The sequence below is a fragment of the Centruroides vittatus genome, unplaced genomic scaffold (assembly GCF_030686945.1).
Source record: "Centruroides vittatus isolate TY-2023 unplaced genomic scaffold, ASM3068694v2 contig_1050, whole genome shotgun sequence".
NCBI classification, from domain to species: domain Eukaryota; kingdom Metazoa; phylum Arthropoda; class Arachnida; order Scorpiones; family Buthidae; genus Centruroides; species Centruroides vittatus.
The window spans coordinates 55,526-83,260 of record NW_027120679.1 but is presented as its reverse complement, the minus strand read 5'-3'; the positions used below and the strand labels follow the sequence as shown (position 1 = coordinate 83,260).

The window sequence follows — 27,735 nt, the reverse complement described above, 5'->3', positions numbered from 1 at the left end:
ATTATACCTTGCGGAATACACACAAATAAATTAAACCAAAACACATCAGTAAGCAATTAAATTGCAGAGACTCTTAACAATTTCCTGTTTCCATTATCGCAAAAATTAATTCGGAAACGACGTTTGTTTATCTTTTTAAAAATCGATCACGTGACATTCAATTAGTGACTTTTCTTCTAAGTATATCAGCATTAAATAGATAATTATTTCTGAAAGTTTTAATATATTTTAAAACAAGCGACGTTTTATTAATTTAATTAAATTAATAATTAAGAAAGCTATTATTATTATTATTATTATTATTATTATTTTAAAATTAAATTGAAATTTACATTTTTCTCAATTATACTTTAATACTAATATTCAATTTTAAATTTTAAGAAAACAAAAAAATATTTTAAACAGTTTTATTTGTACGATTATCGTTTACGTTTAAACATATGTAGAAAGTGAAGACAAGATGGCGGACGAGTTGCATGGCTACCACGTCGGTCCTACGGGAGAGGACTGGTAGTTGAGTATAAGGTAAGTTAACTTTTTATTAATAGTCAAAACTAAGTAAATGAGTATTTAATTTAGGTCAGATCTATTTGCACCAGTCTCTTATAGCAATATTAACTGATTAATGGCTGATGTGATTTGTAAACAGTACCTTTCTACACTGGAGTTTTTTTTTTATTTTTTGACAGATGGAATGTGGTTTTAGAATATCTGAAAAATTTTCTAGTTAACAACTTTATTATTATTATAAAATTTTAACGTATACACTATATGAAAACCAGTTATTACATCCTCAGGCTGTAGTCAACTCCTCCTCCCAATATCTAGTATAAACTTCTCTGTAATTGGAACGTAATGATCATCCATGCTAAGTAATAATCATTATTTCATGTTTTTCTCAATATAGTTTAAAATCTGATCTTAATCTTTCCCTTTACATAACTAAATTCTCTTAAAGTGGATTATTACTTTGCTTAATGGTTAATTTGATAAATATAATTTTTCTAGTTTGTTTTTCAGTTTATATTTTTTTTAAAGGTACATATTAAAAATTTATTTTATTTTGTAGGCTAGAGCAGTGATTCTCAAAGTGTGGGTCGCGACCCCCAAGGGGGTCGTGAATAATATTTGCGGGGTCGCTGAAAAATTGATGCCAGATCAATTTTTTCAAATATTTTATAAATTTACTATGGATTCATGTTTAGAAATAATAGAAATAAAAAATATATAAAATAATTTTTACTTAAATAAATTGCACGTAATAAATAATATAAATATTTAAATACGAGCCTAACCCCCTCCCTCCGGGATGTTTTTCGACACATTCTTCGGGGGTCCTTTGAAATTTTTAAGTGCAGAAGGGGGGTCGCGGTCCAAAAAGTTTGAGAAACACTGGGCTAGAGTATATGATTTCATGATAATGAATAACACTAACAAGTTGTTGTGAGGTTCATAATAATGGTTTTATCATTAAATATAAATTGTTACATGTTTGATTTAATTAAAGGAATTTTTCTATACACAATATACAAAAAAAAAATATTTTCTTATTTTAAGATAAAGTAAAATAGTCAAAACTTGATATTAAATATTTTTTACTTTAAGTTAGTGCTATTTATTAAAATAAAACAATTATCAAGGGTGTAATTATCAATTTTAATATTCTTAGTTGCTTTAATTCAATATAACAAATATATTTTAAAGATATTAAAATCACTAAAGTTTTGAACATTTTTAAGAGTAGCATCCACAAAATAAAAAAATAAGAAGCAATAAGGAAGCTATTACAGTTTTTAAAGTTATAAATCGTAATATAATTTTTATTTGCAAAAATCACATATGTCTGATATTTCTGATTTCTTAAAAACTTTGTTACAAAGATGCTGTGAAGAAATAAAAATTTTCATCTGATATTAAATATGATGCTAAAACATACTTATTTTTCTTATTTTTATCTATTTATTCCTTTTTATTTAGATTATATTTCATATATAATACCTTCATAAAAATGATATTAAAAATAATTTTTTTATTTATTCAATAGGGAAAACATAGCAATTTTATAGTTTATTATAAAAGATGAATATTAATGATAGATTATATAAAATACAGTATGTCTTTTTCATATCAGATAAAAGAAGTATATTATCAATGCTAAAAGTAAAATAAAAGTTCATCGACGACAGTTTTGTTTGAGTTTGAAAATTATTTTTGTAGCGAATATAATTAATAAATTATATTTAATTAAATACTAATTGTATCTGTTAATTTATAAAAAATTTAAATGTGTTAATATCAGATCATCATCCAATTTATCCAAATACAGTATCAAGAGCTAATATATTAATATTTACTAATGACTTTAAAATTTAGTTTTATTAGTAAATAAATTTAAAATTACTTTCTGATATATATTTAAGAGTTAGAACATTTAATGTTAACATTACTAAATTATTTACTTCAATCATTTGATTACTAGAATTTAAAAAAATATTATTTTCAGTATTATTCAGTGAATAATAATACTATCAATGATTAAATATATTTGTAGTATAAATTAATTTCCAAACAAAAATAAAAACAATAATAAAATGATTGAACCAGATATTGTTAAAACCTGTAAAGTGTGATTAATACATGATGCTTTTTATATTTAAATTATCTTGGAGATATTTTTATTTTAAAATTTTTTAGCTTTACTGTAATAATGAATTTTGACAAGATAGATAATCAGTTATTTATGTATATACAGTAACATTGTTGTAGTAAATATGTTAATGAAAAATAATAAAAATAAAATACTAGCATTTAACTAGTCATGACATGAAAATTATCCATTGTTATTATATCTTAAGTATTTTATCAAGTGGTGTAATAATAACCAATTAGGTAATATAATATGAGTAATTAAATTTAATAACAGAAATTTGAGGTGTTTAAATGTAAAAATATTACAAAATAACTTTTTTTTATTTTAAATAATTTTATAATAACTTAAAATAATAATTATAAATATTTATTACAAACAGAATATTTTCCCTCATAACAGCATTAATTAGACGAAATAGATTGTATTATTTAGTATTATATCAAATGGCAGGTGAGTCCTAATTAAAAAAGAAAACATGTTTTTAACTTAAAAGTATACAAAAGTTTTATAAAAATATTTAAAAATTTAAAAACTTGTTTCACTTAATTTTTTAATAAAGTAATCTCAGTTATACATTTCTTTATTATAATTTCTTTTCACAAAGGAAAATTTTCCATGAAAAGAAATATTAATATAGCTTGTTTATTTTGATTATGTTGGTTTTTTTTTATATTAAATAAAATAATATAAATTCTACATTAAAATATATATAGATTGGAAAACAGTTGTAAAGAAAGTGAATTTACATTTCTCATAAATGAATAATCATTTTAAATATGTACTTTTATAAAATAAAAATCCTTAAAGTATAAAAATTATTAAATTAAAATAATTTCAATTCCTTATGTTATATATAGTTTATTTTATTTTAATATAAATAAAAGCATTTAAGTTTTTTTTATAGTTTATTTCTTTAGTCAAATTTTATCTATTTGAAATTATTTTTAACATCATCTATATTGTCATTAATACTATCTAGAAACAACCCACATTGTAATTTTAAATTGTCTTCAATTATACATTAACATCTTTAATTCTTATATTAATTAATTTTTTAGTTATGAATGTTAAATTGGAATGCATATTAACATGTTTGTTTAATTAGAAAAATTTATGTGGGTACAATTTACTTAATAATAATTATATAAAAATAATTTTTTTATAAGTCACAAATAATTGCTACAATTGTAATCTGTTCTTTCAATCAATAATTGTTTTCTTGAACTGAAAACAACAAATATTGATTGCATCATCTAACATATGATAGTTTTATTTTTATTTAAGTTTGTTGAGGTAAATTTTAAAAATGATTTATGTTATTCATCCTTTGATTTCAATTATTCATGATAAAAATTTATTTTTCATATAACTAATATTCAGAAATGTAAAAAATGGGAGAAAATAAGCAAAAGAAACTTTTTTCAAGCTTTTGTTTACTTGAAATATTTCTTAGGTGTCTATACTGAATGGTTTAGTACCATTTTGTTGAAGTTGAAAAGAAATTTCTTGTTCAAGAAAAATTGTAAATTTTTAACCTTTGAATTATTTATTTTGAAATATTCAATTAAAATAATTATTTAACAATTTGCTTTATATTAACTATTTAGCAAAAATACAAAATATTTACTATTATAATATTAAAACAAATTTAAAATGAATCAATCATTACTTAAAAATTGGAGAATATTTAATAGCAAAATTAATTTAATTTTGTATCATATACTGTATTACAAGTTTGTGAACTGCTTAATGTAAATTAGCATTTAAATTAATATATATTTTTCTTAATATTTTGAAAAGAAATAATGCAATATTTGATGAAAGTTTTCACTTTACTATAGATATAAAGAAAAAGAAGAATGTGAACTTGAAACTGGTTTTTTATCTTCCACTTCTGTGCCTTATCTATTTGATATTTTTGTAAAGATATATTTTTTGCAAAGCAAATATTCTGTTTAAAAAATTTATTACAATGGCAATACCAGAGATAGATCTGACCAATTTAGACGAAAAAGAAGTTAGAACAATTTCTAGAGTTTTACAAAGAGACAGAACTTTAAGGATTATTGAAGAGAATAGATTATTGTGAGTATTAAATATTTTACTCATTCAAATTTAAATTTATATTAATTAAATGTAAAGATAAAACTTTTAATGTCTTTTCAAGTGATGTAACTTGTTTAAAAATGCAATTAGCTATCTTATTTTTTGTATAATAATAATAATAATTATTATTATTATAATTATAAAGAATATGACCAAACATATTTATTATTACTAAGGTTTCTGACATACAGTCTTATTTAAAAATACTTTAAAAAATTAATAAAATAATTAATATCAATTAACCATAACAATTTATATTGATATATATTTTTAAAGTACTGTAAATAAATTTTATTAAAAATTAACAGAAAATATGTGTTTTAAAATTTTCTTAATAAATCAATATTATAAATATAATGTATAAGTTTATTGAAGCAATGTTTTCATTTTTTTTTTGCTGTAGTATCTAAATTTATTCTTTTTACAGAAATTTAAATATCAATATTGATTATAGTATAGGAACTGCAGTTACACATGTCAGTTTCACAATGGTAGTTTTATGCCTCAATATTTATACAAGTACACAGTAAGAAATAAACTATAAATAACTACTGTAGCAAAAAGATAAAGGAAAACACAAAATAACAATTTGTTTTCACTTGAATTTCAAACTCTCTCATTACAGAAAGATGTAAAAAGGAAAAAGTTTGCAGTATTTTTAATTTTTTTTCAACAAAAATAATTTTTGTTATTAATTAAATATGATTTGAATTAAAATATAATATTATTGTTACATTATAATTAAATTGAGGTAAAATGAAGATAATTCATTAATAAGTTATCTTCATTTATTTTGCCTTGGTAAACTTTGGTAATCTTTTACTAATTGTAACTATAATCTCAATAATTAGAATTGAAGCTAACAGAGTTTTTAAAAACTTTTTACAATAATAAAGCAAGCATATATTTTTAAATTTAAAATGAGAAGTCTTTTTAATTTTATTAAGTAAAATAAACTTATTTTTGTAAGTAGTTTTTCTTTATTGAGTACAAAAAGAATAACAAATTATCATACATGATTTATTCATTAATATTTGTTGATAAAATTACTGAAAATTTTAATATTTCTGTTTTCTAAAATATGAATAAAATATGAACTTTTCTAATGAAGAATTTAAATGATATTAATAATTAATGATCATAATTCACAAATTTAATGCATTTGTACTAAAATAAAACTCATGACAATTCATAAAGTTGTTATGTTGATATCTTACAATTAAAATGTTAGGAATTTTCATAACTAATTTAGTTATTAAATATTTTTACAGTTTTAGTTATCTTAAATTTTTCGTAATCTTAAATTTTTTATGTAATCAGAATGTAATTTTATTTTCCTAAAAAAATAAAATAAAACAAAGTTTACTGAGTGTAAGAAATTATAAAATAATTTTGTAATGTTAAGCTCTTTCCAAAAACTTTTCTTTTTGGAAAGAGCTTAATATTACAAAATTATTTCGAAAAACTGTTTTTGGAAAGAGTTTAACTTTTATTAAAATTTTATTGAAAAGAGATCTTATTTGAATTAATCTGAAATTTAAGTATAATTAAATATAAAATTTATAAAATGCAGTTATTTATAAGAGAAAGAATTTTAAATAATATGCTCACATAATAATTCTATGTAAGAATATTGTCTATAGTAGTATGATTTAATCTATGTCCTAATATATTGGTTTATTGCCAAACAGCAAACAAAATTTTTCTCTAAAGTTATAATGATAAATAAATAATAATTGTTATAATAACTTTTATTATAAATCTGTACTTGGTTCTAATTTATATCTGGAACAAATATTTTAAGATATATATTAATTTCATATATTTTCATAAATACATTTAATTAATCATGCTTTTAAAAATTTATTAAATAAAATAAAAATGTTACTCTTTGGTTTATTGAATGTATTTTGTAATTTATAAGAAGAATTATCAAATTGATTTCCCATTTTAATGTTTAAAATACAATAATCATATCATGAATAATTTCAAGAAAAAAGTTTTAAGTCTTTAAGAACTATTTTCTTGCAAAAACTTTCAGAAATTTAAGTTATTTATATTATATTTGAAAAAAGAATTTTAGTTAACTGATTAAAATCAAGTTTCTCATATATATTTGTAGATTCAAGAATTACTCACTTAATCATTCTAAAAACAATTCAACAATTATAAGGATGATCCTTAGGATTATTAACTGTTTATTAACTGATTATTAACTGTTTATAACTGATTAATAAGTTATGTCAGTGATGTCAAGTTTATTAACAAAACTAAAATAATTAAAAGTATTTTGCAACTCATAATTTGATGTTATCATTGTTAAATTGTAAACATAAAATTTTCATTGAAAATTCTCAAAAATTCAAAACAACTTTTTTGAAAAAATATGAAATATATAAGGATAGGATAAATATTAAGAAACAAACTTTGGCATGGTAACTTTGTGTACAAAGGTTGTATGTACCTGTACTTTGGAATTTAGCATAAAGTTGCTATTGAGAACAAATCATACAGGAACATTCCTTTTGATGGAAAAAGTAGATTTATTTTCTATAATTTACAACAGAATAAATAATAATTGTTGTAATTACTTTATAACAGTTTGAAAATAAATCTACTTTTTCCATCAGAAGAAGAGTTTCTGTATGATTTATTCTCAATAACAACTTTATGCTAAGTTTCAAAGAACATACAACTAATTGAGAGAACAGCAAGCAATCAAGTATTTATATACAATGGGTATTCATGCTATTAAATTTTGATGGTTAAAATTTGATGGAAAGTGGGGAAATAGAGGAAGGTCATGTGTCATATCTCAGATGGGGTCAGATTAATGAAAATTATAATCATTATTGGCATTTACAACATTTTTAAAAACTTGTTACCCTCAAAATTAAGTGTTTTGTCTTTTTATTATAATTATTATAATTATTTTTTAAATAAAATCTCATAACATATGGTGCTACACACAATTTTAAACTTTGGTAATGTGTTTCTTAAACATAAATATTGTTCACCAGGAAAATTATTCAACCTGTTTCTGGATTTTCTTAACCATATTTTAAAACTATTTTTTTCCTTTTATGTAATCCTGTAATATATCTATGTTAAATGGAAAATATCTTGATTTTAATGATTTAGAGTTAATATGAAAGGTATGAGAATGCATGAATTTTATAACTTAAAGAACTTTGTCTCAATTTGATTTTAAAAAGTAATAAAAGTATTTAAACTCAAATATAAGTTAACCTTAAAAATTATTTTATCCTACCATGGAAATAATGAGAAATTTTTTCTTAAAATTGTTAAAAATAGCAAAATCAAGACAAAATGAAAATTCTTATGGTAATTAGTTCAATCTATATTATAATAAACATTTTTGGGATGCAATTTGAAAAAATTGTAGACCTATAAATTCCCACTGTCGTCAGTCTGTCTTTCCTTAATCTTGAGAACGGAGTTAGATAGATGTAATCTGAGAAACCTTAACATATTAGAAAATTATAACATTTCAAATCAGAAAGAAGTGCTTTATTGGAGTAGGATCTTTAACTCAAATATCCAAGTGCTTTCAGACTTCTTTGGTCAGTCCTCAGGGATTAAGACACTGTTGTTTCTAAATTATCCAAAAAAAACCTTCTTAAATAAGTTTAACCAAAAACTTGTGAACATGTTTTATCTGATATTTGTGTTAAATATTGTACCCTAATAAAGAAGTTTTCTGATTTATTATTAGACTTTTGGAGTGTTAATGAATTTATATAACGTTTGTGATTTAATATGTTTACCAGGAATGACATTTGTAATTAACTGGATATAAAGTGTGATTTATTCCAAAATCTGTAGCTATTTGTGGCCTACAAAAATTTTTTGTAATTTTTTCCCTTCAATTTTATCTAAAGGTATAAAGCAGTGATTTAAAAAAAAAATCAAACTATGGAGGTTATCAAAACACATGATTCAAGTATTATTCTCTTTAAACAATAAAGTTTAGAGACACTTCAGACTTTTGAAGAAATTGATGCTAAAGGTGATGAAATTCATATCTGTTCTGATATCTGATATCAATAAAGTACTATTTTTCTGATGTTTCATGTTAGTATTGATACATTTATTATTGTTATTACTTCAAGTTGATTGAGATTTGGTTATTTGAATACGATACAAATATACGTAGTATTATACAGTAGAGTTTAATTTATTTATTCAAAGTTAAAATGAGATAAATATTTAGGGAATGAATAATTAAGTTGAAGATACAGGTTCATCTTGGTCAGGATAATGTATTTAAATTCAATTTACAATAACATATAAAGGAATTATGTTTGTTTATATTCTTTGAAATCTGCAAGCATTATTAGATCAATGTGGGAGCAGAATTCAAAATAAAAGGTTCACAAATATACAAATTCAGTTATTTTAAATTGAATTTTATTGCAGTGTAGATTAAGCATCTGAATTGAAAATCGCCTTTATGCTAATGTAGTAATTTGAGTTCAGTGTAATTTAAGCAAGCTATCATTGAACTCAGTATGTAGATGTTGAATCATTTTCCATAAATAAATGAATGAAAATTGAATAATGGAAATGAGAAAATTGAATTTAAAAAAAATTGATTTTTATTCTTTTTATAAAATATTAAATGTTTTATATCACAATTTGATATAAATGTTTGTAAATTTTTATTTTGTCAATATTTACCCTCTTTATATAGATAAGAGATTCAGAAAGAAAAATAATAATTTTTTTTTTTTTCTGAAATTTAGTTTTCTTTATATTGTCAAAGTATTTTTAGTTCTAATAAACCTTTTTAATATTTGTTAAATTGGTAAAAATAAATTTGTAAATAGTCAAAATGTGTTGTACATTTATTTTGAAATGGCTACTGAAATATATTCATCCCTAATATTCATCCCTAATGTTCATGAATATTTACAATTTCTTATTTGTTATATATTCTTTAAAATCTTTATTTGGTAGAATTAATAAGCCAATTACTGTATTTTATATTGCCAAATTTCATTTAAATAAAGTAAAATAAATAATTAATCCTAAGTTGCTTGTTATATAATAATAATAATAATTAATATATACTTACTTAACAACATAATAATGTTATATAAATAAGATACCAATATTCGTTATAGAGAACAAGTTACAAAATTAAAGAACAGTTCATATGAATTATATAAAGGATGATTTTTGTTTAGATCACGGAAAAAGAAACACTAGTATCATTAATTTTTACTGTATGGCAAGCAATTTAAAATTCTTAATTATTATATAATAAAAGTGACAATTGTTTTAATGATAACAGAGAATATATTTCAGTTAAAAAATTGGTGAATTTGCTGTCTGTTAATAAAATAATTGATAATGTTATCTTTGTAGTAACAACATAAATTTATATTTCTATATCAATATGTTAACAAATTATAAATTATTTGAGCACTCTTAATAATATATTTTCAAGATAATTGTTATTTTAGATCATTGACTAGATGAATTTAGACTTTTACTATTAGCAATTATATAACATTTTTGGTTTATAGTACAAATTTTATATTTTAAAACATTTTGTTCTCTCTGCTCTCAATTTTAAATAAGATTGTTTTTTTAATAATAATTTTGATTTTTTAATATATTATTAATGAATAATGGATGGTTGTGTTTATTTTTAAATAAGTTTTTTTATCCACTTTTTTTCTCTTTTGTAAATAGACTGTTAATTTCAAATTGATCTATTTCAACTAAATGATAAAGTTTTAATATATATTCAATAGATTATAAAAATTTACTTAATTTAATGATAATTAAGTAAATTTTTATAATCTATTCAATATATATTAAAACTTTATCATTTAACATTAAAACTTCATTAGTAAAATGATAATAAATCAAGTAAATAACTGTAAATTTGCTATTTTTAACAATGAAAAAAATTCAAAAATTATTGTTTTTGCTAGTAAATATATATAAATTTATATAATTATTATTATTATTTATCAATTAAGATTGTTCTTTTAAATATAATGTTTGATATTTTTAGCATACTGTATATATTTTAGTTTAAAGTTTCTAATAATTTACTATCATTTGTATTTAAGTAATTATTTTAAGAAAATGATCATACCTGTTTGCTTTCTACAATTATAGGAATGATCATAAAAAATTATTTTTATTAAGCAAAATAAATATACCTTTTTTTTTTTTTTTAAGGATTATGGTTGAATAAATGTCAAACTTGAATTGCTTTTACAAGTTGATTAATTACTGAAAAGTTTTAAAAACTGTTGCTAATTTTTTTTTAATTATAATCATAAAACATTGATTTTTGACTGAATTCTATATGTAATAACTTAAGAACTAAATGAGTATGTAGCAGCTGGCTGTGACATTTGTTGTTAACTTTGTACAAGTTTTGGTTTTTATCTAACTTGTAAGAAATTTTAATTTAGATAAACCTGCATTCTACAAGAGGAAACAGCTGAAAACTTTGATAATTGAAAGAAGTAATACAATTATTTTTAAAATAAACTTCCTTTGGTAAGAAAGGAAGTTTATTTTAAAAATAATAATAGTTTCAAGAATATTTAAATTTGAATTATTTGTTTTATTTAAATTCTAAAATACATGTATTTTAAATATATATGTTAAAGTTTTAATTATTAAAATAAAAATTTAAGAAGCATACGTTACATAAAATTATATATTTTAATGTAATATTTAAAGTTTTAAAACTAGAAGTTTTTAACGGAAATGTTTGTCATTTTGATCATTAGAATATAGGATCATCAATTAAGACAGCTGTTAACTCAACTTTAATGTTTAGAATTTAAAATTAGTGATATATAATAATTTATTACTTTTTGTGCTTTTTAAAGTATAGAAGTAAGCTGAAGTAAGTGTGTAAAGGAATATATAGGAAATATATAAAATAATAAATGCTTAAGGGTATATAATAATGAATTGAGTTTAGGAAATTCACTAGATTTAACATAAGTACAGTATATTATTGTTTAAATTAGAACTTCAAATAAATTTTGTATAGTAGGCTTAAAGCAAACTTTTACACTTTGTTTTCTCTGAGTTTTTTAAACATTTATTTGGGAGCTAGTATAGAAATGAACATGACAGCAATTTTGGACACAAGTATCAGAACACTGTTACTAATGATTGTTGTTATAAGAATAGGTATTGTCATTGGAAACATTAGTCATTAAATTACATATGAGGGTAAATCCTTCATTATTAATTTGAAAAATTGCAAAGATTTTCTCCCATGATTTTTCTGTATTTTATCTATGATAAACTCTCTTGCAGTTGAGAAACGAAAAATTTTCTCTAATTGCAAAATTGGCTATTTCCTTTTGTAAATTAGTATTTTTATGTCAAGTGCAAAACATTCGATTTTATTGCCAATAATTATTTCAATGTACTGTACAATCTGAGATAAGTAAATGTTTTCCGCGCTCATTGTATTTATACACCTCCTTTACACACCTCCTTTAACAATTCTGATAAAGTTGCGTGTTATTCACTAGAAGTTCTAACTCAAAAGTCCGTATAATCTGAGAGCTACTATATTACATAATATAATAAATCGTTCTCCAGAATAATCCAGTTACAGATGAGAATTTTATGCTATTTTCGGAAAGTAGTAGTATTTTTTTTCTAACCTAATTTTATTCACGTATTGAAATATTTGTGGGTTGTTTTTCATTTTCTGTTTGAATAATTACCACAATTATCATTTTCCTGTCCGTAATGATTGGGCAGACTTAATGGATCCGGGTATTAAATCACGTTCTATTTACACAAATCAATATTTACAGCACTCATTTTCTTTGGAATTTTTGGAATTTTAAGATATAATTTATTTATTACATTTTACTTGTGAACTTAGATTTTCTAATTTATAATTTAAATAGAAAACTGTTCATATATATTACTTCAAAGACGTGAATTGTGTTTATCCATACCGACAACGCAAATTGCATCAGTTGTCATTCTTGAGTAAACATAACTAAATTAATGCCGTATTGCGTTTTTATTTACCAAAGAAAATTTTTTTTTTTTTTTTTATACATTTGCATAAATAAATTAGATTTTATATTTTCGAATCTACACAATTTAAAGACTGCTAATGGAAGAATTTCACAAAATAATAATGAAGAAAATTTTCAAAACAATAATCACTAGAAAGAGAAACGGTCTTTTATTAATTATTATATCGCATAATTATGAAGGTAGAAGAGTTTTTTTTTAAAATAATAAACTGCAAACATAAGTGTTTTGTGCCGTTAGGGTAACTTTTACGATCTCAGTTTATATGTATAACTTTTAGACAGCAATCTATAATAAAGTAATTGATTAAAACATTCCATAAGAAACGTAGTGCATATGTATAAAAAAATGCATTTCTTGTGTCATGATACAATTAATCTTAAACCAGTTTAGTAAAGCGACACTAGCTGCTCCATTAAAGCAAATCTACAAGTTGCTTTCTGCATATTTGTACTTGTATTTTTTATGTTTTCATTATTTCTTCTCTCTTTCTTTGCAGGCCACTAAAAATGGAACTCCAGTCGCTCCGCAGGCGCGGCGCGCTACGCCAGGGAATCGACACTAGCAGGTGTTGCGCCCGCTGCACAAGTGAACTGGGCCGTCTGATCAACCGCGGTGCACTGTGTGCCGTCTGTCGCAAGAAGGTCTGTAAGGCATGCAGGCAGTATGGCGACGTCGACAAGCAGTGGGTGTGCGTTGTCTGTCGAAAACAAATGTAAGTAACAATTTTAGATCAATACCCGGCGGGCTTACGGAACAAAAAATATTATAATAAAATAAGCGGAGTCGGGGCTAAAATTGCCGTCTTCATTCCCGAACGCGTGGTCTCGACCTATGAAAGAATATTTATTTATTTATTTATTTTTATTTAATTAAAAGAAATCATCATCATCCTTTGATGATTTTTAAACACTAGGGGGCGTAATAAAAACATCATCGAGTGTGACGTAGAAACTAGTGTACTATTGTCTGGTTTCTTATTACACTAAAGTGAACGATTAAATTGTCAGATTTGTTATGTCGATCGATTAAATAATCCTCCGGTTTCATTTCCCGAACGAATGCTATTATCAATATTATAGTTATGATTGATTGGAATTTTGGAGGGAGAGTTCGCATCGTCTGCTTTACCTGTTTATCGATCTTTGTACCTGTTGAATCCGTCATTCACCCCAGAAAACAAAACCTTCGATATATATATATAACATTGAAATCGAACAGTTTTTTAAATGTCTTACAACAGTTTATCGATAATCGATTATTTTTATGATTTAATGACTAAACTGTTCAAATGCGTTTTAAGATAATTTAAAGGTTGACTTTGTTATAAAAATTCGATCATTTCAAGAAGTATTTTATGTTTAAATTTGATTAATAAAAGACAAAACAAATTTAACGTATCCGTTTTCTTAAATTTTGGTTTTAATGAGAAATTATTTTTCTTTTTATTAGAATGCATTAGTTGATTTTTCTTTCTTTCATTTGAGACCGGCTTAAATTTTGTAAAAACAAAATTATATTTGTTAACGACGATTTTGTTATGGTGATATCCAGAATCGAATAAGCTAGAACTTTAGCTTAGGCCCTAAGCCTTAGGGCCTCTAGTAGAGGCCCCTCGTAGCGTGTAGAGAAAGGGCGCTCTTTTATATTGCAGCGCAGGACCGTAAGTCTAATCCTGCTCTGGTGATGTCGGTGAACTATCCAGAATGATCTTATATTAATCTAGATACGAGATAAGTCTAATTATCGAAATAAATAAGTTTTATTGTAAAAATATAATAAATTTTTTTTTCAAGAAGTCATTACTCTTAAATACGAATCTCATTACGTTAAAAATAAATAAAATGAAATTCGAAACAATTTTCTTTGTTTTTAAACTTTCGTCTGTACAATTGCGTTACTCAATCGTTACTAAAGGCAAAGTTAAAACGATTTTTTTTATTTAAAACTTGAATAAAAAATCGTTTAAAATTATGAATTATATCGAGTTTTGCGTAGTCTTTCTTTCGATGAATTGGGCTCTATTGTAGTGATGATCCCGTAGATACAATTTTAGCACATTATTGGATTATTTCTAATAAGTATGATTAACAAAATATTTAAAATTTGGCAGAAATATCTTAGTTCTTACAGTAATTTTTATTACGGGTGTAGTAGCATAACTGTAACCTGTCGGTTGCAGTACACGTTTTAAATCGTTAATTATAAATTTTTGATAGTGTGTAGTGACGTTTTAAAAATTCATATTTTTTATTTGAATTTGGTGTTTAAAAGCCGAAAAAAATTTTTTTTTGCCTTCAATTATCGTAGCGGTTTCGATTACTTAATAGGAAACCATTACTTAATTAAATATTGAAAATGCAATCGTACTATTTCGTTTATGGAGTTATGCCTAATTGTAAGTAAGTTTTCGCCATAAAATAATTTCATTTCGAACAAATAACCCATTGTTTTGTTCGGTTGAGTGGGTAAGTCGATACCTGGAAGGCGAGATTATGACGGAAAATTAAATAGAGATTAAAGATGATGAGATTGCCATTTATGAATTACATTTTTCGACGGAAAAATATCAAGCTTAAGGCATTTTGTAAAGGTTAAGATTAAATTGCTTGTTAATTAGAAAATCATCTTATTTGGTTATTTTAACTTCGTAGCTGATTTCATTAGCTAGAAACAAGTTTCGTTTATACACAGATTTTTTTTTTGTTTTGTTTTTAATACGCAGAATGTTGGGAGAAAATATATTACGGGGATTTGTAATTAGAATCAGTTTTTGCGGGTTAGAGAAAAAATTATTTTGCGAAAAAGTTCTCGAGCGAATAGTAAATATTTGCATTTTACTGAAGAATAAATTAAGACCGATTTCAATGAAAGGTTGGTTATTTACTTAAGGCGAAAAAATTTTCGGTGGTGCTGTCGATTTGATTGGTATATATTTCTTTTTTCCCCTCGGATTCATAAAAAGGGAATTTAAAGCTGCTTCGGGAGAATGGATGCAAGAATTCTGTCGTCGATCGAGTAAAAGAAGAGTGCGACACGCTCCCGCCGGTGACTTGTTACTCAGGGCAATCCTCGAAGCACGTCAAAAAGGTAGGTCTTACGACGGTTGCTTTTATTGAAGATTTGTGTATAGGAAATAATCTCTTACCGAGGATTCCAAACAGGTTCTATAAATAGAGATCGCCATCGAGTTAGAAACGCAGTCAACTTAAAATCGGCTGATCTCGAAGAAGCAAAAGTTGGAGAATCCGTTCGGGATCAGGTGGCAGACGGAAAGAAACAATCGGAATTGCCTTTTACCATCGACATCCGCAAACAATTCAAGAAATTGGAACTACTGCCGTTAGACGGCAGATTGTTTAGTAATTTGAAGCGATCCGAATCGCAGCCGGCCCTAGATGAAAAGACTGGATTCCTGCCGATAAACGAGATTACGAGCCACTGGAAGGGTGCGGATAGCAACCTGGTTCAGGAAATCAGACGTCGCTTCGGGCATAACGAACCGGAATCTGAGCCGGTGGAGCCGATTCCCGAGTCCGCGCGTTTAAAGAAAATCAGTAGGTCGGTCGAGACGTTAGCGGAAATCAGCAGGAATTATCATTCGGAAGAGATGGAGAAGACGAATCTTATCAGGAAACTATCGAAACCGGAAAGCGGTAGCTCGTCCAGTTCAGTGTCGCCCGACGGCGCGCGCAAAGCGACGCGTCGACGCAATAGTCCGAACGCCAGGTCTCGCTCGGCCAGTAGCGAAATCGAGGAAAGATGGTGCGGATCTCCCACTGCCTCTTCGACCACTAAACGCAGTCCCACGCTTAAAGAGAAATCGGGAGGAGATACGGATTCGGCTTATTCGACGTCACCCAGGGCGACTCATCTGAAACCCGTTGACGTACGACCCGCCAGCGGTTCCACCTCGAGTATCAGCGAATCGGAAGTGGAGAAATCGACCGGGGTCATATTCAGAAAGGTCACTCTAAAGAAGAGAAAGTCGAACGAAGAAGAGAGGGAAAGGGCGCACAGCGGTAAGTTTTTGCTATACGCTATATAAATGTAACTCTCGCTCGCGATAATGCCGATCGATAACAAAGTTTGCACGTTAGTCTATATAGTACCGCAGCACTGCTTTAATTATGTTGTTCGTGTGCGGTGGTGGATAACAATGCACGCAACACGCTACTGGTATTTCTTTTTTACTTTTTTATTTATGTTCTTATTTTTTTTACAAATCCGGTCAAGTTTGTTATCGTCTATAATACAAATGACACCGCGATGCGGGGGAAGATTAAAAGTGTTGTTGTGTTTTTCTTACATTTGAAGTAACCGTAGCAGTTCCGCCTGACAGGTCGAGTAGGGCCTACATTGATTTATAGATAAGACTACAGAAACGGAATACTAAACAGAACCTTTTCAGTTCCTCTTTTCAAATTTACTACTCCCATTTTGGCGTGTTAGACCTTAATTTCGGTTCCGCCCGTTTTCTGAAGTGCCATGTCCGCCCTGTTTGTAACCAAACAATGCCCTTTCTGACTTTTATGCAGACCTAGTTCGTTCGGGGGTATATATATATATATATATATATATATATAAACAGTATATAAGTATATTGGGCGTTTTATGTTAGCGAAACGCAATTGGATCGGCATTCTCGCTTTAGTTACAAGTACGTTTCTCTCGTTCATAAGTTTTTATAGTTTGTATGTATTTATTTTTTAATATGCAGCACTAGATAGTCCCTATAATGCAGGCTGTGCCATTAACCATTCTACCCCCATTAACGAACGAATCCCTCTAACCATCCCATTCCCCGGTGAAGGTTATGTCTTTTTAACATTCTCCCATACTGACACACAGCTTGAGGGGACAGAAGACTTGGAAAGATACAGATTAAATCTGGATTACTACAGAATTGTTTACATCGAAGACGAAAACGAAGACGAAGAGACCGAGAGCCCGAAAACGCTGCGTGTGACGTCACGATTCCAAATGTACGGCAGCACGCTGTGTATCGAAGATAGCGATTGGGAGTTGTGTAGTGACTGCGACAACGAGTTTTCTCATTACAAGAAGCGGAATTGTCAAATTACAGCTATAAATCTCTCCAAGAACCACTTAGATGCAAGTCTATTGTTTAATGGCGCCGCCGCCGCCAACCGGTTTCACTCTCGTATCGAGTCTTACTCGTCGAAGGAAAACGGAAGTAATAGCGCTCTTTCACTTACAAATGCGCGGGAAATGAAAGGTATCGAATTAATCAGACCAGATCAGGAAATAAGAGTAGCTGCGAGCGAAGGGAGTAGTCCGTCGAACGTCCTAAATTCGGATGAGAATAGGACTATTATAGAACAAAGTCGGCAGCTATTGGCCGGAAATCTTAACCAAACGACCTGTAACGTGGGATCTATATTGCCATCTGACGAAGCTAACGTAAATAATGACGAAGAGACGACAAAGAATGAGGAGGCACTGCCCTTTGTTGTTAGTCACGGATTGGACCAAGCCAATAGCGTGTCCGTGGCGTGTAGAGGGGAAAACGACGTTGTGATGTGTGAACAGAGCCCGGTGGAGAGCAGTACACGTGAGGTCGACAGACTTAACTCTGGGGAAGCCAGATATGAACTACAAAAACGATTGAATGCCACATGGGAAACTGCAGCTGTTATGGAAGTTGTTAAACATTCTAGGAAGACTTGTGGGTCATGGGAAGATTCAAAACAAGATTTAGAAATACAGTCTGGTGGAGAGGAGTTGGATAAACCCGAGTCAGACACTGATTCTCAGGACACTGTTATAGAGAGTGAATCTTATGGCCGCATGAGGAGTCTAGCTCTCAGAGAAAGAATTCTTCAGGCTAATGAGGAATTGATGAAAATGGATAATTATCAAGATGAAGATTCTAAATTTAAAATGGAAGGTGTTACAGAAGAAACCTGGTCATTTCCTTCGGGGTGTGAATCTACTTCCCGTGAAAAGGAAGACGTAAACGACGGTGTAATGAACTCTATGCATGAGTTGATTAGTTATGTAAAGGCAGAAAACTGTGAAAAAAGTTGGCATTTTAGCAATGATGATTTTCGAATTGTAGAAGCAGACAATTTAGAAGTGGATCGTTTTAATGACGAGTTTTGTGGAGTTTCTGACTCATTAGCAAGTGAACCAAAGTTGCCATATGAAAACAAAGAACAGGTTATTATTTCAACAACTATCACTGAAGTAGAACAGTCATTAGATCAGCATGCTGTTGAAAGTTTACAAGGAAATAATGAACAAGAAATAAATGCTGCATTTTGTACAAAATCAAGTGAGAGTAACAGTGAAGAAGATGTGTTTCTCACAGATTCATCTTCAGATGAATTTACATATAGTTCCTATGCATATAGTAATTATGATTGTCATCCACTGCCACATATTTTACATACAATTACAGAGGAGAGCTGTGAAGAAAGTGAGAAATGTTCTCCACACATTGTAACTACTAGTAATTTAAAGAGATTAAAAGATGATAATTTAGAAGAGCCAAAATTATTGTTAACAGCAAGGAAAAATGAACAGGATTTAGATGAAATTGATACCAATTCAGAAACCTCTGAATCAACTTATAATGAAAATAACAACAGTAATAATAATAGGAGTAGAGAAAATCTTAAAACTCTGGCAATTTCTAGACTAGAAAAATATTTTTCTTCAGGATTATCAGAGGCTGGCCATTTCTGCTATCCTGATGATTCAGAATTAACTGATGAGAGTGGAGGTGTCAGTAGTGATGATGAAACTTCTATAAATAAAAGGACACGCACAGATTCAGTTAGTTCAATAGGAACAGAATTGTCTGAAGGTGAATTCTGTAACCAAAATTTACTTCAAAACCCTACAGAAATGCCCTATAAAGAGACATTATCAGATAATGAAGTGACAGAAAAAAATAAATTGGATAAATCTCCAAATAATCCTCCAAATAAGTTAACGTGTTTGCCAGAACAGAAGAAATTAATTATCGAGAAGGAAACAAATCAGATTAACAAGACAGAATTACCAGTTAATTTTTTAAGTACAGGTAATCATTTTAATTATGAAAAAGAAGAAATTTTAAATGATGTTCAAACTTTATTTAAAGAACTGTTTGAAAATGAAACTAATCAAGTAAGTAATTCATTGATAATGGATTATAAATATCAAAAGAATGTTAATAGAAATTTAAGTTCCAGTATGCTTAATAAATCTTATGAAACTAACTTAGATGATGTAAAATATAAATCAGATGTTATGAACAGATCTAATAATTGTCTAGCAAAATTTAATTCTACAAAATTAATTGGAAATTTATCTGAAAATGATTCTTTAAACTGTAATAACAATGGTTTAGATAATTGGAAATTGTTAGAATTACAAATTGCAAAGTTAATGCAGACAGTATCTCCTCTATCCTTATCAGCTGAAGAACCAAGTAGTAGTAGCTGTAGTAGCACTATTGGAAGTAATAACAGTGATTATGGTAGTGATACATTAGAATCAGAAGAAGAATTGACAGATGCAGAAAATAACCTCTCTGGCTACAAAAATTCATTGCTGCATCCTGAATTTGATTCAAATAAAACATCACTTCAAAATAATTTAATGGGTTTGACAGAATTTAATAATGAGTCTACAATCTCAGAAGAAACTCTGTACATATGTAAACAACTGATGGCATCTTTGAAGAAAATAACTTCAGAATCAATATTTGATTCTAGTGGAAATAGCCAAAATCAAGAAAGTGATATGATTCATGCTAGACAATACATTAAAAATCAAATAATAGCTCTTATGCATACTGTTAGCGTTAGTCGAAATAATTCTCCTTTAAGAGAAAGGCGAGAGCGTCAACTTTTGAATAATGTTGAGATGTTAAACAATCCTAGCGACACTCAAGATAGTTCTGATGTAGAATGTTCTAAACCTGTAGAAAGAAAGAGTTCCATCAAGAGCAAAACACCTTCTGAATCTGGATCAGAAACAACAGTATCAGCTAGTATCAGCATTCCTAGTTTTGATGATTCAGACAATACTCCTACTGAATCAGAAATTTCTCATGAAATGGATGAACTATTTGCCCTTTTAGAAAGTTCAAATGGTAACTTACCTGAATCACTTGTTATGAAACCCCACATAAACTCAGAAATTTCTACAATAGAAGAAGATATATCATTTAGCAGTAGCAATACTTTGGTAAATTCCAAGAATAAGCCAACAGCTTTAACAGAACAATTGATTTTAGAAAGGGATCATACAAATAGTGAGAAGTGCAATAATTTTTTATTATATCTGGATAGTAATTATGATCCAAATGAATACTCAAAACATCAAGTTCCTATATGGAGGGATAACATGTGCAATAGTCTTAAATCACAAGAGAATAAACATCAAAATATTGAGGTTACCTTTATTAGTTCTGCAAATGCAAATAGTGAAACTTCTGAACAAGATAATAAGTTTGATTATTTATCAAAAACTGAAGAAACAAATAAAATAAGATCTCAAAATATGGATTCTTGTTCAAATATTTTCACTGCCAATATATCTAGACAATCATCATCCAATTTTACTTTTATGCCAGAAAAATCATCCAGTATTCAAATTAGCGTTCCTACAGATAGAGTAGAAAGTGTTGAGAGTATTGATGCTCTAGAGGAAAATAGTGATGCATCATATGATATTAGCAGGCAGTCTTTTGAATCTGTAAGAGAGATGCCTATGAGTGAAACACATGAAAATAAACAATGTACCAGGATTTCTGTTTCACTTAATAATAAAGAAAAAGCATGTAGTGAAAATGATTTATTATCTGTAAATTACAGAATAGCTAAAAAGAATGCAAAAGTGTTAGCAACAAAATCCACTGGAAATATATCGGAACTAGAGACAGGAAGTAACAAAAGTGCATTCCGTGACACTGGTTATTATTCTTTTAAATCTTCAGAAGAAAGTATTTTAAGTCTTGATGATCTTCCTAACAGTCCAACATCATCCACTTCTCTCACATTTTATAGATCACTCACATCTACTGAAGCTATTCCTGAAGTAGATGAAGAATCTTCCACTTCCAAATCAATGCCATCTATGTCATTAAGTTCTGGTAATATTCCAAGAGAAGTTTGCTCCTCGTCCAGTAAGTCCAGCACGCTCCCACTAAGCATTCGTGCAAAGCTTTACATGCCTCCCGCAACTCGACCCCGACCTTTCACTTCTTCATTCTTTTCAACATCAGGAGTTCTTAGAAAATTGACTGCACTTAGAGGTACTTCATTTTTTTTTATATATATTTAATAATTAAGTTATATATTATCATCAGCTTTTAAAACATTATTCCCTGATTTGTTAATGGTTTATCCCAATTTCCTTTAAACTGTTAGATAATTTCCTGTACTAAAGGGCAAGTTTAGTGATATAGTCATTATCTCAGTTTAACACAGACTGTAGAAAGTAACATATTGATTAAGCTGTCTTAGCAACAAAATGCAACCTAAGGATTGTATCAACCAAAATACAGTTTCAAAATTTAATTGGTTTCTTTTTTGCTGTCCTTGTTTGATGCTTATTAACAGAAAAAAAAATGCAGGTAATTTTTTAGAACTAAAAATAACAGTAATAATTGAAGTCTGATTGATATGAAAAAATAAAATTTATTTTGAAAAGTTTGAATTTTAACTTAGATATAAATGTTATTGAATAAATCTAAGCAAAAAGAAATTGAACAGTAAATAATTATTTAAATAATAATTAAAAATATCAATTTAGTAGTAAGTATATATCTAATTTAATATTTTTATGCAATTTATTTTTTGATCATTAAACTTATCCAAAGAGATGTCAAATTTTTTATTAGTTTCTTCTTAAAGGGATAAAAATAGCATTATTGATTAGTATGTATATAGTTAATAGGCAAATAAATGAGCGTTGTCGGTTTTTATTAAAAAATAAGGTTGCTTTTGACATTTTTAATTAGATTAAATTAATTTTTTATAGAAACTCATTTAAAAAAAATATATATATATATACACACATATATAAGTAAATATATAAAGTATTTGTTATATTATGTTACCATCAGTATTTGTTACTCATGAAATTCTTCTATTATTATTATTATTGTTTTAAATTATTAAAACAATGACATAATTATTCTCAATTTTAGATGAAAGTAGTCTATCACATAAACCATCTCCACATGGAAGATTAAGAGCAAGGGGAAGATCATCATCTGGTGGTAGTGATGATTGTAAGCAAGAAAATGTCAACCTTCCTCAAATATCAGTCTGTGATTATGCAAAGGTAATTTTATACTCGGTAGAGATGATATAGAATGAAGATTTTGCTAGCATAACTGATAAATTTTAAAATTTAAGAATGCATCAAGGCAGAATAGTGGTGCAAGTTCTGATAAAGATAGTATTGGCATTCAAGATGATGATGTTGATCAAGTATTCAGCTATCATAGTAAGAGTCAACTTTCTCTGTCTTCATTTGTGGTAAGACAATAAAAAAAATCATTTTTAAGTTTTGGCTTATATATATTTAAAAATTTTTTACAAATTATTGTTAACTTACCCAGGCAAGAAGTGAGAGTATGACTAGTGTGTACAGTGCAGCTGGAGGAGGGCGATATGGAACAGTAGTGGTCAGTGGAGAAGTTTTATTTGGGTTGAATTACAATTATAAGGCCTCGTGTCTAGAAGTACACATAAAAGAATGTCGCAACATAGCTGCTGTTGACACAAAGAAAAACAGATCTGACCCGTGAGTTCGACATTACAGTACTCTTATTACAATAATTATTTTAATTTATAAAATTATATAAGAAATGATTCTTGACATGTTTATCAATGTTTTAATTGTTGCATGACTGGTTTTGATTTAATTATGTTAATCTTTTATGCAATAAATGACATTAGATATGATTCAGATCTGATCCATCATATTTAAGTTAAATTTTCTTGATAGTGGTTATCTTGTTAAAAATAATCATTTGATATACTCTTATCTATTAATTTTAACATTGGAACATATATAAAAACTGTAACAATAATTTTTTTGTTTATTATTATTATTATTATTATTATTTTTTTTATAACAACTTTGATTTGCATCTAATACTATAAGATAATTGCAGAATATACTAGTAAGATGACTTAATCAATTGAGATAAATACTGATACAGATATTTGAGATGTTATCTGTAAACTTTTGTGATGATGTTATTGTCTTGTTAAAACTAAATTAACCATTTAAAAACAAATAAGAAGACATAATTTAAAGATGTTTTATTTCTCATTTTACTTTCATGGCTCTGTTATATATAACAGAGGAAAAGAATGGCAATTGATCAAAAAATGACCTCCCAAGATTTTTCAAGGTTCCAAGTCCAAAAAATGTAAACATCAAGAAATGCAAAAAGATTTTGTGTTTTTTTTCTGTATGTATTGATGTTAGTGTGTGGGGAGAAATGATTTTGTTCACCCTCTTTGAAGCTTAATAACTCCAGTGCTTTTTGTGCTATTAAATTTTGGTAGTTAAAGGTTGGTGGGGTGGGGAGATAAAGGGAGTTGTGTGTCATATCCAGTAAGGTCAGACTTAATAATGATTTTACTTGTTATTAGCATTTGCAATTTTTTATAAAACCCGTCCCTACCCTCAAAATTAAACTTTTTAATAATGAAACATCATAACAGATGGTGCCACGTGCACAATAAGTGTTGCTGGGGAAAGTTAAGCAACTTGCTACTGGATTTCTTTCTATTATCTTGTTATTTAATTATCAAACTTTGATATTAAAAAATGTCTATAATCATTATTAAATTCTGAATTTTTTTTATAGCTATACCAAAGTTTATTTATTGCCGGATAGAACGAAGAGTGGTAAAAGAAAAACTAAGGTGAAGAAACATACATTAAATCCAAATTTTGATGAAGTTTTAAAGGTAAATTGAAATTTTCAGAAAATCAATCAATATTTTTAATGAAATTTGAAAAACTTTATGTTATAATTAATAATGTGATTTAAATATAGTTTCCAATGACAATCAGTGAACTTGAAACACGCACATTATGGCTTTCTATCTGGCACAGTGATATGTTTGGGAGAAATGATTTCTTAGGTGAAGTAATGTTGCCTCTAGGTTATGAAGTTTTTGACAATCCTGGTTTAAGATGGTATCCTCTTCAAGAGAGAGTTAGTATTTTACAAATATATTTAAACTTACTAATTAAATTACTAAAGTTTATTATATCATTGTAGTTGGAATCATTAGATTCTCCAATTAGTTATAAAGGAGACTTAAACCTTGCTCTTAAATATGTTCCATTTGATGTTACAACACAAAAACCAAGCAAACGTTCTGGAAGGCCTGCGAAAGGATCATTACATGTTCTGGTTAAAGAAGCAAGAAATCTAATGGCAGTTCGTTCTAATGGAACATCAGATCCATTTTGTAAAAGGTATTTAGTCCATGGAAAAAGATATATATATATAAATTTTTATTTCTAAGTAGAAACTGAAAGTGATTTTAAAATATTTATTTATTTGCTTTTTCTAGTTATTTACTACCAGATAAAAGCAAATCAGGAAAACAAAAAACCCATGTGATAAAGAAAACATGCAATCCAAAATGGAATCATACTTTTGTATATGACGATGTGTCTATTGAAGATCTTCACGACAGATGTCTAGAACTGACAATTTGGGATTATGACAAAATCACCAGTAATGATTTTCTTGGAGGAGTGAGGCTGAATCTTGGAACAGGTAACAAATTTATACAATTCATCAAATATATTTATAGGATATAAATTAATTTATTATAATTTTTAATAGGTAAATACGAAGGTCGAGACGTCGAATGGATGGATTCTCAAGGAGAAGAAATAATTGTTTGGCGTTCAGTATTAGAGAAACCAAATATGTGGATAGACTGTTCACTTCTATTACGTTCTTCGATGCAATCTCGAAGAACATTATGATTGTCAATATGATATAAAACATTCCATCTCAATTAAACCATCATTAATTCTACAAGATCTCTTTTACAATTTTAATGGAAAATTATAGATTAGAAGTCCTTTACGAAAAGTGAAGATGGAAAAAAAATCAAAAGTCATTTTCTCGTGTTAATATCAAAACTCATATCTTTTACTAGCATAATATCATTATTTAATTTTTTAAACAATACATATTACATTAAAGAATATTTTTTGTATGCCAAGTAAGATCATGCCATCTAAAGATTTTTTAGATTTACTATGGAATCATTTTGTTTTCACATTGTGCTTAAAATTTTTATAAGCTTCAAAGATATCTAATTTAAACATCATGAATATTAAACATGTCTATAATTTAAAGGTTTGCAATTTTGCATGAACAGTACAAATATTATCAACTAATTCTCAAAATAATTGATACTTAAGGTATCAAACATGATAAAAAAAAATACTTTAAATCTTTTGATCTCTAGCTCATGCATACTGTGTGTGTATGTTCAGTATTATTTTTGAAACAATTTGGAAAGAATGCCATCCAATATTAATCCCGATATTCTGCGAGATGGATACACTTTTTCGCACTCTTAAACAGGAGTAAATTGATGCCATTTCCCACCGGCCACATTAATTTGTATGGGAATAAAATAAGTGACCATATCACTAGTTAGATTGCGGTTAAATGTTGTACATACACACACATTCTATGCATGTTGTTTATGTTCCTAAGTAAAGAATAAACACGTAATGTGTGTCGTTGTACAGTCTAAAGATAACATATCACAAAAATTTCAGTGGTGCCTTTTTACTGTATGATTCTGGATATTCTGTACAAAAGATAACTAAAATAATATCACAAGTATTAAAATTTTTTTATTCTTTGTCTTCCATTCCAATCATTAATGCACCAAACTCTATCATTTGTGATCGGAGCCAGATCGGACCAAATCTCGCACGACTGGAATGAGAGAGAGAGAGAGAGAGAGAGAGACGTTCCTCTGGGTGGCCAATGCGATTTGGCGATAATTTTCTCATTCTTTATTGTATGCCTTATATTATACATGTACTGTACAATGTTTTGAATATATATTTACTTTTATTCTATGGAAAATTGCTGCTGGTTAGCAATTAAAATATTTAATATTCACAGGAATTTTGAGTATGTGTGATTTATTTAGAGCATTCATGCACTTTTTCAGCTTCTATGAACTATATGTTAGGGATACCTATAATAAACAACATAATTCCAATTAAATAACAAGTAAGGTGCATATAGTTATATATACAGGAAATTATAGTCAGCTAAAATGTAATATAGACACAATTGGAACTAACATATTAACTACAGTAAGGAATACAACTTATAAGTCTGGATTTATTCCAGAATTTCAGATTTAATTCTACAACTTAATTAATAATGCACATCTACAAACATGTTGATATAATATCCAGTGTTATTAATTAGCTATTATTATTAGTTATAATAAAATCCCGATCATTTATATCAGCACCGATTAATTATGAATAAATTATTAAAATAATTTTAATCCAAATAAAGATTATTAATATATTCAAAATATACTGTACATTAACTGAAAAATAAGAGTTTGATTGATAAATAAATAAAAATGAAACGACGCTAATTTTTAAGTAATCGTATCTTTAATTTTAGTAGGAAACCAAGAAAAGTAATTTTAAGTTCCAGTTCAATTAGTAATAATTATGATGTTGGTAGATTTTTTAATGCGGCAAACAAGATAGGCAGAAAATTGTCTAAATGGTGTAACAAATTTATAAAATTGCAGGACGTTGTTTCACAATAAACGTAATCAGTCTGAAGAATAGGGGAAAAAATTCGGAAATTATAGATGCTTACCGTGTAATCGCGATTAACTTCGTATAAAAAC

At 27.3% G+C, this 27,735-nt stretch overlaps 1 protein-coding gene across 2 annotated transcripts; it reads left to right on the top strand.

Moving 5' to 3' along the window:
• The first annotated feature begins 346 nt into the window (after nucleotides 1-346).
• LOC136970867 (uncharacterized) lies at nucleotides 347-26,981 on the top strand. Of its 2 annotated transcripts, XM_067265379.1 has the most exons (15): nucleotides 347-525; nucleotides 690-872; nucleotides 4,492-4,735; nucleotides 13,323-13,538; nucleotides 15,789-15,913; nucleotides 15,988-16,845; nucleotides 17,544-22,094; nucleotides 22,992-23,128; nucleotides 23,203-23,325; nucleotides 23,409-23,593; nucleotides 24,672-24,774; nucleotides 24,864-25,025; nucleotides 25,092-25,291; nucleotides 25,390-25,598; nucleotides 25,668-26,981. In XM_067265379.1, the coding sequence occupies exons 3-15, from the start codon at nucleotides 4,623-4,625 to the stop codon at nucleotides 25,811-25,813; spliced, it is 7,128 nt and encodes a 2,375-aa protein (XP_067121480.1). In that variant the 5' UTR covers nucleotides 347-525; nucleotides 690-872; nucleotides 4,492-4,622; the 3' UTR covers nucleotides 25,814-26,981. The 2 variants fall into 2 exon arrangements, with proteins under 2 accessions (XP_067121480.1, XP_067121472.1); XM_067265371.1 differs by lacking the exon at nucleotides 690-872.
• The last annotated feature ends 754 nt before the right edge of the window (nucleotides 26,982-27,735 follow it).

Coding starts and splice junctions, on each gene's coding strand:
- LOC136970867 (XM_067265371.1), top strand. CDS start 4,623: ATGGCAATACCAGAGATAGATCTGACCAATTTAGACGAAAAAGAAGTT. Junction 23,129..23,202: donor CAGTCTGTGATTATGCAAAG/GTAATTTTATAC, acceptor TTAAAATTTAAG/AATGCATCAAGGCAGAATAG. Junction 25,292..25,389: donor TCAGATCCATTTTGTAAAAG/GTATTTAGTCCA, acceptor TGCTTTTTCTAG/TTATTTACTACCAGATAAAA.